The 14,733-nt window shown below is 38.2% G+C and overlaps 1 protein-coding gene across 1 annotated transcript in view; it reads right to left on the bottom strand.

Annotated features, from left to right (window-relative positions):
• The window catches only part of EIF3H (eukaryotic translation initiation factor 3 subunit H), an 81,392-nt gene that overhangs the window by 11,552 nt on the left and 55,107 nt on the right, over positions 1-14,733 (bottom strand). Inside the window, exons 3-5 of the mRNA XM_072328513.1 lie at positions 4,915-5,082; positions 3,351-3,450; positions 1,801-1,950 (exon numbers count right to left, since the gene is read on the bottom strand). Of these exons, the coding sequence (XP_072184614.1) occupies positions 1,801-1,950; positions 3,351-3,450; positions 4,915-5,082 (418 nt within the window). The remainder of the gene's footprint in view (positions 1-1,800; positions 1,951-3,350; positions 3,451-4,914; positions 5,083-14,733) is intronic.

Genomic DNA, 14,733 nt, shown 5'->3' with positions numbered 1-14,733 from the left:
AAATTGCTGCCAGCATAAAGGATATGCAAGTTCAAAGAAACACATTTAATTGGAAAGTCACTTTTAACCACGTTTATCAAGAATCCATTTCCACCCGTGTCATTGTCAAGAACAGTGCTACACTGCTCTAAGAAAACGCCTACTGAAAATAAACTTTGATTGCATAAGAAAAAAGCTCTTTTTTCTACTGTTGTGAAGGATTCCTACACATGAACGGAGAGTTTTCACTTTCTCCTTTACTCCTCTGATGAAAGGACCACCACAAAAGCCTGTCTTGCACTAGGCTACAACTCTGTCATTCCAGTAAGAAAACTAACTTGTAAACGTCTGTCTTTTAGCTTGAGTCAAGGAACAGTTACTACAAATGCTGACAAGCCAATGAAAAACTTCACCTGTGTTTTGCGATCTGTTCAGACTCATTTCCATTTCCAGAACTGCACTGTGTGACTAGCAGCAGCCTCAGAAAGGATCCAGGTTGCTTAATAGTCTTCTTTAACAGGAAGAAAGTCCCAGAAGCAATAAAAGACAACACCGTCAAGTCACCTGCACACCTCCCTGCATCCTCAACACAGTTCTCCTTTTCACGGTAAGGTGGCAAAGCTCGTGAGCAATTGCTCATCTCTCACATCTCTCACATGCCCATTCCTCATGGCAAAAGCCTCAACAAGGCAAAAAGACTGAAAGAAAGCCTGGACATTGAGTAGCCTGCACATTTCAGCAACAATTTTTTACCTATTGATTAATTCCAGACGCAACAACTGAACTGGACAAATTATTGACTAAATATTCCCTTGTGACATCAGTAAGTTCCCAAGCACAGTTCAGCCTTAGATCCAATCTCTCTTGCCCAATTTCTCTAAAAGCATCAGATCCCTCAGTATGTGAACATAAGCTCTCTGGAAAAGAAAACAAGATGGAACAAAGTTGAAGACTACCGCTAACTCAAGCAACATATGGACCACTAGCAACATGGAATCTTAAATAGCTTTACGTGGTGAGAGGAAGAAAAGGACCTAATTTGGTTGGCAGAATTAACAGTGGAGATCAGAATCTTTGCAGATAATCAAGGTAAAAAGAGTGTTACACTCCAAATATCTATTAGTGAATGTATCCCATTTCTATGCAACAAGATATTGCATCATTTTACGCATCTGCTTTTTTTTAATCAGCCCAATAATAAGCAAATTAACTATACTGTGTCAGGTAGGATTTGGGTACCGTCAAACTTCTGATCATGCTGCTACAGGAGATGCCTCTTTTGTTACCATAAATGTACTTTGGGGACAAAGTGCTACAAGAACAGAAAACTACTTAAACAATTTCCTACATCATTAATGCTGGCTGTCACCAACATCAGTCTGAGCTTTTTTTCCAGTTTCTCAGGCAGACTATATTTTTAATGAATCCTGCAACTAAAGTAAGGCAAGCGTAATTTATTTTTTATTAAAATTATTAACAGCAACACTTAAGGAACTCCTAACAGGATTATTTGCCTTAATTTTCTAAATGCAGATATTTTTCTGAAGTGAAGAAAATACGCACTACTGAAAGGGATACATAGATCAAGCAGTACAGGTCAATACAGATTACAGGCTGATTTTAGTCCTGGAATTAATGCTGTTGTTTTACCATGCAGATTTTCCTTCAGCAAAAAACACATGAAGGGTAAAGTCTTAAACCCCATAAAAGTCAAGGCAAAGCTTCCATGGGCTGTAATGAGACTGGGATTTCACCCAAGGTGTTAAACTGTGGCTTGGGAAAGCGAATAAAAATACATCCATTATTGCAACAAGTACTTACCTGCTAGCCAGACTGAGCAATTCATGTCTATCGGCTACTGCAGATTTCTTTTCCAGCTCCCACAGCATCACATTGATCAGGTATGAATTCTTAATTACAATGGGCACTTCTTCAAACATGTTTTCGTAAGCAATATTTGCTTTTTTCAAACTGTGAAACAAGTTAAAAGTATTTATTAAAATAACCAGTACCTCTGCTGTTCATTTTGTTAAACTGTTGCTCCAGCTACACTAAATGGGCAATTTCGCTAAAACTTCCCGTTTCCAGAGCTCCATCTGCAAGCAGGTCTCTCTGTTAGATAGCATTTGCATGGCAAAACCTCACATTTACAAAGAGTAGGAAAAGCTGCTCTACAAAAACTCTCAGAAGTCAAGCAGCTGCTTTGCTCGCTAATACATTACTTACATGAAAAAGCCTCCAGCAAAAGACTGCACTGACAGGATTAACTCTGCCCCTTCCAAAACATTTCACTGCTTTCCCTGACACCAGAGTTTCTTAAATAGAAGTGAACAGTTAACATCAAAACAGCTTTAAAGTCAAAACAACTACAACAAAAAACAATTTCCCAAAAACCTAAATAATTCAGTATTTTACTGATGAAAATTAGATTGACAAAACACCACGTTTCAGAACAACTAAATTCTATGGTGGATATTAAAATACAAGTTTATAGTGCACTTTTAAAAAATATAACAACTACCGTTCAGGTTTTAAAGTAGATACTAACGCCTACCATAAAGTCTGGAAATAAAAGCATGATATATGTTTCTAAGTAAATATATCCTTAACTTCTTTGTATGTGCGTGGAATCTTGAAACAAAAACATTTGCCTTTTTTGTGTTTGTTTTTTTTTTTGGACTGAGGTCCAGATTTGTTTGTTCATTATGCAAATGTTATCTTTAGACACCGAGCAGTCAAGTTGATTTCTCCTTAGAGAATCAAGTGTAACAAGTGCTTGTGCTTTTGCTGTCGAACACCGAGCAGTTTGGAGAAAAAGGAGACAATTCAGGCCTACGTCCACTACAAGCAACTATTCTCTTGAAACAGTTAATTATCTTATTTTTACTTGAGTAGTTTGTGTCCACACGGGAGAGTTAATTTGGAATAAAAATGGAAGATCAACTATTGTAGGATACCTGACTGACTTTACTTGAGGAAAAAACAGCTCGAAGACAGACCGGCTATTTCCTCTTCTCTCTGTGCTTCCTCCCTTTCTTTTCTTTTTTCCTTCTTATTCTTTTGTAATATTTTTTGACCCTGAACCCAGACACAGCTGCCTTTGTCATGTTCCTTACAGCCAGCCTGTCCATCTCCAAAATCAGTCCAAGTTCCCCCCACCCCTGCCCTCCCTTCAATGCCCAATGACAGACTTCCATTCCTTCTCCATGACTGTATCAGTACACATCTATCATCGCACAGAACGCATCCAGTTTCCCAGCACGTGCTGTTACATGAGATTTTAAAAATACCATATTTCACCATCCCGTGTACCTCCCTGCACCCAAACAATCCAGGTAGATCATAAGAAATCATTCTTCTCAATTACTTACGCCTCTGGAGAGAAGTCTTTCTCTTTGCAAACTTCCATCAGTTTGGGAGTCAACCGATATGCCTTCAGCGACAAAGACCCTTGGGCAGTCTTAATGGGATCTATAATCGAAACCAAAGGAAGAATATTAATATAAACTCCAGCTCGCTTTTTAATTCAGTATATGAGTTACATAAACAGAAGGCAAAAAACTAAATAGTCATCTTAGAAAAATAAGACAATCAACACATATTGAAATGTAAAATACAGCCTAACTATATACAATGAGGATGATTAATAAACATAACTTGGAGAACACAGTGGGGATAGAGAGCCCTCCTACCCATAACATTATTTTCCCATTAAAGGTCTAATTCACATTTTCTATTCCTTAGTGTGAACTATCCACATAACTTATGTAACAGCGACCTCATTTAAATAAATATTTTCCCCTCTAGTTATTATGCAGTAAATCAAAATATTTGTTAAACAGCATTTTATACGAAAATAGCATTTTGGAGTAGCAATAAGCTAATTCAGATCAAGTTGCCCTGCTGCTTGGTGCACAACAGTGTAACTGGTATATAAAATGCTTAATTTTGCCGTGACATACTATACTAAATGTAAGGGGAAATTTTCTAAACAAACTGTTACATTCCTAGGACAAAGAAGCTTAACACTTGCTGCATGATAATGGCTGAATCATGCCAACATTAGAATAAAAGCTGTGTTAACATTCATGTTGTCTGAAACTTAACGCAGTAAAACTTTTAGCAATCGGTGATAAAATAAAAACCAAAATAGACTGAAACAAGTGGAAAATTCATCAAGGTCTGATGATGCAATGTTTCCAGCCAATATAAGTATACTTTAACAACTTGTTCTTTACTGTAATCCAATTGTTAACATACTGAAACAATTTTGGGGCAGCTCATAAGATTGATCGTATTCATTAGTATTTTTTCTGACAGATACTCAGGACGTTACATTTACTTCTCAGCTGGAAACTATATGCAAGTCTGCCAGATATGGCAAACTGTGAGTGTTTGGGGAGGGGGAGGCTATAAAGCTGTTAAATTGCCTACGGTTCTGATACAGCACAGAACATCTGGTCTGGAGAGCTTGAGGAAACACCATTAAATAGGCAGAAAAGAAAAAAATCTTTGTGCTAAGAAACAGTCCAGGTTTTGTATGCTTCTGTCAGAGGTATAAAAAAAACTTGGCAATTCGTGTCATGATTGGTCAGTCACGTACAGAGCCAGACACGCTAGCAATCGGGGTTTGTTAGACATCTGGTCGAGTTCCACCAGCCCCTCCGACGAGGGAGGGGAGATGAAGGAATAAAAATGAAGCAGCTACTCCAGCATTCCAAAACGTACACATCAGGGCTCTGATAGCAAGAAAAATAAACAGAAAGAAGGAAACCCTGTCTAGACTTAGCTGCTGCTGAGGCTGCCGTAGACACAGGGTTGGTATTTACTTGAAAAGGCCTGCCAGGCTACTCTTACAGGCAAAAGACAGAATACAAAAATAGTAGTAATAATATTAAGAGGGGAAAAGAATAATAAAGGAAACCTCATACTAACCGTAAATGAGAACTACAGACTCCTCAATTGCGTGCTGGTAACTGAACTGGGAGTCCAGGAGGGCACGGGTGACAAAAGAGCCATAGTATGTGGACTGGTACCAGCCAACGTGAAGATGATCAATGTTTACGTGGCGAAGGCTTCGCATCATTTCCATCTGGTATTGAACTAGATTAAATACAAATTATGTTTAGAAGGTAAACTTACACAATCTGTACTATTTCTAGAGAGCGTTTAATATTCAGTGACTAAATTGTGCTCCTTTTTTTTCATTGTTTCCTTTCATTCACTGCATAGAAGTGTGCTCCTGCACTAACTAGACTATCTGCAGGAAAATACAAGGCTTCCTCAGAAAGTAAAACTAGCCTAAGCAAGCAGACTTTCTTTTTTCAGCTGGACTTAATTGCTAAAGCGATCAACAAACCGTTACGTCCCATTTACAGTGTGCATTACTTGCTCATTCATAAAAAAGCGCAGATACCGGCTTTCATTAACCAGTAGTAATTTACCATTTCTTAACAAAATAAATAGTGATTTAAATCGTGGTACTGCCCGGAATTAAATAATACTGCATGAGATCAAAAAATCATCTAATGTAAATACAAAATAGGAAAGAACTTCTTCACAGTTTAGAACTACATTTTCGGTGTTATAGTTAGGGGCACCCGCTATAGTTGCCAGACAGTTTTAACTGCATTTACCTTCAACTTTTTAATACTGTTTCTTTTAGATATGTATATGCAGCACATATAGAAAAATGGATGGATAGATAAGTATTATACATAATATACATTCAGAGCGTGTTATCTTAGAGAAACGTTGATTTTTTTTCAGTTTGCATTTTTTTAAACCCACAGCTGCAATGCTTTGTTGTATCCATGAACAAATCCTGTTTCTACGAAATGCCTCATCCAAACAGATTACTGTGATGGAAGAGCCATGCTTAACGTTTAAGCAATGTTTAACACGCTCCGATCAAGCAGATCCACACACCTTACTGATTATCAGACCTTCTAGACAGACACTGCCTGCTGACTGTGTATGAGGGGACTGATTTCTGTGTGCCAGGTCACACAGCCAAATGTTAGGAAATCAGATACAACAGCACTACACAATCCTTCAGTTGTATCTGCTGCTCCAAACTCGCAAAAAACTCCATCCTATGTGTTTATTTCTGTTTGTGTTTTTTTTTCCCATAGGCCCTCCTCACACAGATGAAAATATGATACTCATTATAAAAGAAAGCTGCATAAATTAATTAGAGAATAGAACGTGCTAAGTGTTCAGAACCCACTTTATATCATTTCCAGAATAAAAAACAATTGCATCCTTTAAAGATATGAGGAGACATTTCTCAAGAATGGACACATTTTCCAACTTATCACACACAAAGCACAAGCTAAATTCTGCAGTCTGCTTAACCCTTTTAAATGTCTTCAGTAATCTACATACATTTGTATGAACACTTGCAGACTTTTTCCATCAGCTAACGTTGGTGCCTGCATGTTATTTCATAATGCCTTAATGTAAATGACTTACAATTTGCGTTTCACCCAGGACACCAACGCTAACCTAGCACCCCACAGCTAACACAGCAAAACCATCCAGGTTCAGTCTGAAATGCCACACGCTCCTACACAGAAAGGCCTGCATCACGGGGCTGCCACTGCACCGCGGCACATCTAAAGGTGTCACTGCTTCCCAGGACAGCCAGCTAACTGGAACTGATCTAACAGCTCCTTTACAGTCGCTACAAACACCTTTCACCTCGCCAGACTGAAATAAACATTAATCCCCTTTTCATTGCATAACTTCCAGAAATACAGGACAGCTTCAGGAATCCTCCTTACTCAGCAGCCCCCGCTGTTCAGCAGGTAGCGTCTCAAGGCATTTCCCACTTTTCTAACAAAAACAAAGTCAAGACCTAGCTTGTCAGAGAAGCACAGTCCTTACATTTAAAGGTTTGGTTGGCTTTTCTCCTACTTTTTACAATTAAAACATACCGAATACAATTCTTCCCCAGAATTGCAAGACTGCTGCTATGACCACAATTTTAAATAGAAAATGCATACGATACAGTCAATAAATGAGGAAAATGTAGATAGAATGGGCTATTTTGGTTTAAGGTAAGGTTTTAAAAATACTTACATAGAGAGCACATAAGACTTGCTTTTGACATGACTTGCAAAGACATGAAATTACTGTTAAATCCTCTCTAGCTACATGAAGTCGTGAAAAAGAAAAAATAGAGTTTCAAAAGCAGTTAAAAGAGAGGAAATATTCTTTAAGAATTAAAAAAGATGTGGATTTTTAGACTGTTGATCTACACTACTAATTGCAGTACTGATTTTCTTAAAATTGAAGACACAGCCAAAGTCATAGTGGCCATGAAGCGACAGTAAAAAAAGTGTTTTCTACATATGTTCCTACGGAATCTTATGGTAAAACCCTTTCCAGTATTTTCTCCTTTAAGAGATCTTAAGGAGATGTTACAGATAGGGAACACCCTAAAAAAACATCCAGATCTTTGTAAGTCTGAATAAAGGTAGGTCATGCACTTACAAGCATAAGAGCAACTGAAAAATTAGGTTTGAGGACTTCTTGTCTTAAACACAGCATCGTGTAACTGAAGTGTGAGAGACATCACGTAGAAGAAAGGCCTCACTGAAAAGCATCCAGATTTCAAGTCAGCAGTTCCTCCTCTCATGACTGTTAGCAGTTAGATGATAATGAAGGCAATAGCGGAAAAATCTCAAAGAACCAATAAAGCATCAATAGCTAACATCTCTGCCTTGGGAAAACAACTGCAGAAATTAGAACATGATGCAGTTCCCACCAGAGAGAAATGGAAACTCTTTTAACCAAACATATATATTTTATAACATGTATTAGCAGCTAGATAGCTCCAAGAGCTGCCAACTTGCACAAATGTGTAACAGTCCCTAAGTTGCTTTTGCTGATATCATTACTGCCATTTCTTTACATCTTTTTCCTGCTCTACAAAGCACCGTGTATTTAACTAGAAATTAAGTACAAACTAGGGATGAGCTTTCTCCTACCCAGTCCTCACTCTGCTAGGAATTGATGAAGTCAAGCACTTGGTCAAGAAGTGTTTGGAAACACGGGTGCCCTCCAAGTCTGAGAATGCCCAGAGTTTAACTGAACAAGGAAAAGGCCAAGCAATGGTCAAGTCAGATCAGAATGTAGTGCAGTTTGCATTTTTAAGCAAATTATTTGCTCAGAAGCTTCCTTACGATGAGGTAAGCTACCAGACATGTCTGCACTTCACGCTTCTTGCATTAAAATGTACCCATTGCACCACTACCTTGGCAGGAATGGAGTTTCTGAACAAACGATCTTTTTCACTATCGCTGAAATACATTTTTCCTCTAAAATTACAGTTAGTTTTTCACTTGTTTGCACACAAATTTAATGGGGAAGCGGGAAGGAAGAAGAAAAAAAAAAAAAAGAAAAAAAAATAAAATAAAAAGTCCATGTGATGATTTTAAATTGCAAACAAGCTTCAGACACCAGAGTTCACAAACAATTGGAAAATTCACATTTTGCTTGTAATAACAGCTTAATTCCCAGACTCTTCTGAAAGAAGTGTTCCTGTAACAGCCTGATACATGATGCAAGTCTATTCAACACTCTAAAATTATACTACTTTCTCTATAAACGATTCATTAAAATCCAGCCCTTATGAGGTCACGTACCAACATACCTGTTGCCAAAAGTCAGTTCTGAAATAGTTACTGTCAGATGAGATGTACGTCAAGGTGGCCACATTCACACTAGTGATAAATGTTATAAAATGAAATACTGATCAAAGATGACCCAAAACCAATACATTTGATGGTACCTTAGATGCGTAGGGCCTTGGTTTCCAAAACACTCTTAAAAGTTGCTACATGTTGAGAGGTCTGCTTTGAAGAGTCATAATGGACATGTCTATGAAGTGGAAAAACTTGGTACCAGTGCTGTGGACTGGTCTGCCACCCTTGCTAATCCATTGCTCTTTGCAGCATGGCACTACCAAAGAAACCAGCTAACATCCGCAGAAGCCTGGATTTCACAATTAAGTGTCTGCTTTGCCTTGCATTCAGGAAACTGCTCCTTCAACTATGAACTTCAGAAGTACAAGTCATATACTTCTCTTCATGAGAGCACATCAAGCAATTTCAAGAGCAATCTAGAGGCACTCTCGCCCCCAGGGCGCATCCAAGGCCTGCCCAGACCACCTGAGAATGAATATTATTTTCTTGCTGGACTTTGGACAGTCAGAAGACAGAAACTAAAGCCTACCTAAAGCCACAGTAACCAGCTCCTGCTCTAATACTTATTGGATTTAACTAACAACATAGACATAGTCAATTTTGGTTATTCTGGTCAATCTGTATTGAAAACCAGCCAAAACATCCTTTTTACAGCACCACTACTAACATGGGCAATATTTTTAGGGCAATTAATTGGTCTCTTTTGAAGTGCTACCCTGTGGCAGCAAGCATACTAAACAAGTGCTATACACTACATGGTACTCTTTAGCAGCACAAAAAAATTCTGTTTTTCCTATACATATTAAACTTTGCCAAACCACATGTATGCATCACACAGTATCTTCAATGACTAAAACAAGCTAGCAGATGCTAGTTCAAGGAACTAGTGTATGCATTTGAAAAGAAGGAAAACTGATTTATTTAATTTAATTAAGCTCAGAGAATTATGGAGACAACAGATTATTTTTTTTTCCCCTCCACACATACAGACCCAATTAATTGCCTAAAGAAACTATGAATCAAAAAGATGCATCTATTGATAACTCAGACTTTGAAAAATACTAACATAATTACCAGCACAACCAACTTACTCTGGTTAAAAAACAAAACTATGAAGGATGGGTAAGGAGAACCAAGAAAATATTTAATTCTAGTGATAGCAGTATATTACTGCAGCCTTTACATACCACTGAAACATATTTTAAGCTTAAGACTGCAACACATGTGCACGTATTTGCAGATTTTTATCTAATCCAACTTCCAACTTCTCCCAAGACAAACGCACGAGTGGAGTAACTCAACAATTCACCTATTCAGGGGGAAAAAAAAATTGAAAGTAAATATTGCCTTCCTCAATAATATTCATTTCCTCCTCTGAAATATCAAATCTGTTTCAAAACAGTGCTCCGTTTTATGAATTTTTGCTATAGTGGGCTGAAAGCACCTGATCTCCTCTCAATTTGGAAGCTAAGCAGACCAGGACCTGTGAATAGCTGGTTGGGAGAAAATCACCTGAAAACGGGCAAAAGTCCAGGAGTCGTAGTCAATCATAAGACCACAAAAACAAAAATGAGTCAAAAGACTGAATTCAACTTCATTTTATTTGCTAGAATCCGGGATGAAAAAAAAAGTAGCGGCAAAAAATGCGTGTCCAAAGTGGATTAAGTTTTTCTAAAGGAATTGCTTCGTTTTAATAAGTTAGCAATTCAGGTGGAAAAACTGCACGCCATTAAAACGCGTGATTTCCCAAGGCTGCTTTTTTTTATTTTCCTTAAAAGAGATGATGGGACAAATTGAAATTAAAATCTGTAGCAATCACCTCCATTTGTGTTATGGATACTCTGTGAGTTGTCTTTTGAAAAGGTGATTATTATACAGGAACTGAAGAGTTGCTAGCATCATAACACTTTCTAAAGCCAGAAGGCCTTCAACTTTATGAAACAGAAGGGGTGAAACAGAAGAGGGAAAACTTTTTAATACCACTATTGTTAATTGTTTAAGCTCAGCAAGCAGCTTCATCTTTAATTCCAGTTACAATCAGAATCATTAAAGACCACTAAGATGATGGAGTCCAAGCACCATGCCCACTAAACCACGTCCCCTCAGTACCACATCCACCCCACGCACGGCAGTGTGCGTGACAGGGCAATGGGAAAGCAGCGAATGGAAGCACACCACTTCCTGCACATGTGCTGGCACACACCCAGCACTCGCTGACAGAAAGCATGGAGCTCCAGCCTCAGCACACAACCACTGAATAAGGAGGCAATCAAACTAATCAAGCTATCAAATCGTTTCATTACAACATAAGTGAATACTCAAATAAGCCTTTGGAAAAGCTAAGTAAATCTTACTGACCACACAATTAGCTACAATTCCAGATAATGGAAATTCACGTTGTATCTGAATAAACTGGAACCCCAAGAAGAACAGAGAAGAAATGGGCAGGACTGCCAAGGTGACTTCCAAAATTGTCTCTTGAAGTATGCAGCAGTATTCCAAAGGATAAAAGCAACACAGTACTTCCCGAAATATCACAGCAATTCTCCTAAAACAATTTAGAAGACAAGTCTTTTAAAATCGTTTTTAATGCTGAATGACACTCAAAACTAACATTTTGAAGTTAAAGTTGAAGTTAAGCAATGCAAATTCCACTGTTTTGTTAACAAGGATTCCTAAGAAAGAACCGCCGAACAACAAATGCAATACATTTTAAAGGTTTTCTGCCATGTATCTGGAGTAGGTTTCTGGGCACGTGTGTACGTAACAAACTACATCTTCACAATACTGCACAAACACTCATCACTTAACCTTCAATCTCTTTCTTTAAAGCAGATAAATATTCTCAGTATTTTAAATATTAATACTAGTTTAGTACTATTATTTTTTGTACACTGGTAGAAGATGCATTTTAAACAAGATTACAATCTCAATCAAGAAAAAAGTTTCAATCAGCAACTCCTTTGCCATGAAAGCAATAAATTATGGTAAGAACTGCCATCTGGACAGTCCAATTCTTGCTTTCCTTGTAAAAGGAAAATAAGATGCTACCTCATTTCCAAATAAAAATCAAACTCCTAATGAATGCATCAGACGTTTTCTATGAGAAATGCATTCCCCATCAGCTTCAGCACCTTGAAGCCTTTAGATATACAATTTAATCAATGAATATGATTCTAGGTGCTAAAATGCAAAATATGATTGAAAGATATGAAAATATCCATGTGAGATATTAGGAGGAAGTTTTTCACACAGAGGGTGGTGACCCACTGGAACAGGTTGCTCAAGGAGGTTGTGGATGCCCCATCCCTGGAGACATTCAAGGCCAGGCTGGATGTGGCTCTGGGCAGCCTGGTCTGGTGGTTGGCAACCTAGCACATAGCAGGGGGGTTGAAACTGGATGATCATTGTGATCCTTTTCAACCCAGGCCATTCTAGGATTCTGTGATTCTATGAAAAGGATCCAGTATGGTCAAAACCAAGTCCTGTTGTTGGGTACAGTAATCTGCTATTCAACTGATCACCTCCTTTAGAAAAAATACGTATATATTTTTTTAAGAGGCCAAATTCCTAAACTATCTTCTTAAGATTCTCTACCAGTCATTGATTTTTTTCTTGTTTACCCATTACAAAACATTAGCAATGTACCTGCCTTAGTGCTAATGAGTTACAAACAAAAGTAAGAACGCAGTCAAACAAGAATGTATGGTGAGAATCTAATTCCTTCCCTGCATAAGCATCAAACTGATGAATGGATATGATCCAATACAAATTTATGAAATTCTCTTCTACAAAAATACTCTGAGTTCTACTAATTTATTAGTAAAAATACTTGAAGTGTCTGAAGATAAATGAATTACACAGTCATCTCCTTTAATGAGAAACCAACAGATTTTCACATTCAGCAATTTTGAGAGGAGATTCGGGACAGTGTAGTGGAAACAACTTAGCAATCTGCTGCATTTTGAAAATCCATAGTGTTATACAATACACATCACAAGAAAGTCCCATTTTATTATGAACTTTTCAGTAAGAAAATTGATAGTGACTTCATATAGGAGATTTGGAGGCTTTCAGATCCCTCCACTTCCCCTTGTAAAGAAAAAGATTTTGTGTTTTTGTAAAATTCAGTAGTTTGCTTAACTTGTACTATTTTGTACCATTTATTGCATTTACTGCACGGCAAGGGAAAAGGAGCATCTCCAACAGCTTGCTTACAGCCAAAACACCCTTCTCATTTTACCAGATACAATGAAGCAAGTGGTTTTCTGATGGCTTGGTATTAAATATCCGCACATCTTGTTTTGAAGAATCTCTTGCACTGTTCTCACGTTTCAAGCTCGCAAAATGTGGTCCAAACATTGAAGTATACACCCCACTCACAAAATAATTTTCATGGGTTGTCCTTACAGTAAATCACAACTTATTAAAAGAAAATTCATTGCTACAGACCATTTCTTCAGTTGGAAATTACACAAGCTATTTGTTTTCCACGACCGCCATCAGCCCATAATGCAGGGATAACACTGTTAAAACATTTGGCAGGAAGAATAAGGCAAGAAAAGTTCTAATTTCTGGCAAAGCATAGGAAGAATGTGGTTGCTACCCCCTTAAGCACATGTCTTTTGAATCAAAATTACACAAGTATCTAGCTTTCAAATGTGTTAAGCACACTTGGAAGAAAAGACAAGCTGCCTCAGGCTTACAACGTCTTCCACTGGGAGCCCATTGGCACAGCACAGGAACCCACCGGGTGCCGGGCCAGAAACAGTTAACAGGTACGGGAAGAAAGAAGGGACCCCACACAACCCCACATTTCACATTCATTTTACAAAGCCTACTGGTTTTATACAGTCCAGGTGTTGTTAGTCACCAATTAAACAGTAGTAAAATGCTGCATTCATTTCTTTCTTTACAGTCAGCACTTAACTCTCACCCCTCATTTAAAGAAGCAATAGGGAACTCTGTGCAATACCTCAATAAACAGTGTCACAAGGATGTTTCAGTAGGTCTCTTACTACACTGACGCCTCTTTGCAATATATCCCATGCAGCACGTGGCCATTCAGTCATCCATGATGCAGAGGACTGAGATATCCCACTCAGTTGTCTTTCAAAACAGTGAGTAAGAGTCATGAAAGCACCAGTCAGAGGTACCTTAGCTTGGATCCCAGTTGTCCTACTGCCTACAGGCACTCATCTCTAAGTATCAAGTCCTGAAGCCATGACCAGCATACCCATCATCCACACACAGCATGAGCTGGTCTGAACTCAAACAAGATGCAAAAACAACTCTCCACTACAAGATGTGAGGCCATGCACTGTGAGATAAGATGAATCAAGCCCTTTCACTTGCTGTACCTGCCACAATACAATCCTTTACTTTTCTTCAGTTTGTACACAGAAAGCTCTGAGAGGGACTGGCTCCCTGCTTGATCACTACTTGAGTTTCAGACACAGTGACTACACAGAAGATACTGGGTAACCACCCACTGACAGTGGGTGATATAGTTGATGCGGTTGAATGAATCTTAGTTTTAAAGACCTCTTTAAAACTAAGGGAAAAAAATGCCAAGCTTTACCATGCACAAAAAGTCTTAACATGTATGTTTGTGACAGGCTAATGGAACAACTCCTCCAGCTAAGTATTTCTATAAATGAAATGAAATTCTTGTGTCGCATATGTGGAAGCTGTGGATAAAGACTTAGCTGATGCCTAATGAGAGCCAGAACAGAGTATGAAATAACTGCCTTTTTTTTAATATGGTAAAATATTCATAAGGGATACACATTACATTGGTATTTTATTGTAGCGTGCTGGTTATCACAAGTTGCTCTCCACTCCCTCTTAAGACAGGTTTTAGGAGCAACACAGAAGGAATTGATTGTAGGTGGGCTGAGGAATGAAAGTCTCTAACATCTAGGAAGACTCAAAAAAATGAACATTTTGGAGTATGAGTGGTGGCAAGTGTTCTAAAAACCGTGAAGGAATTTGCCTGGAAGTCTAAGTAGCTCTGGATAGACAATAAAGACATTCTCACATC

The sequence above is a fragment of the Excalfactoria chinensis genome, chromosome 2 (genome assembly GCF_039878825.1).
Source record: "Excalfactoria chinensis isolate bCotChi1 chromosome 2, bCotChi1.hap2, whole genome shotgun sequence".
Lineage (NCBI taxonomy): Eukaryota > Metazoa > Chordata > Aves > Galliformes > Phasianidae > Excalfactoria > Excalfactoria chinensis.
Note: the sequence above shows the minus strand (reverse complement) of the source record. Positions and strands in the feature narration are given on the sequence as shown.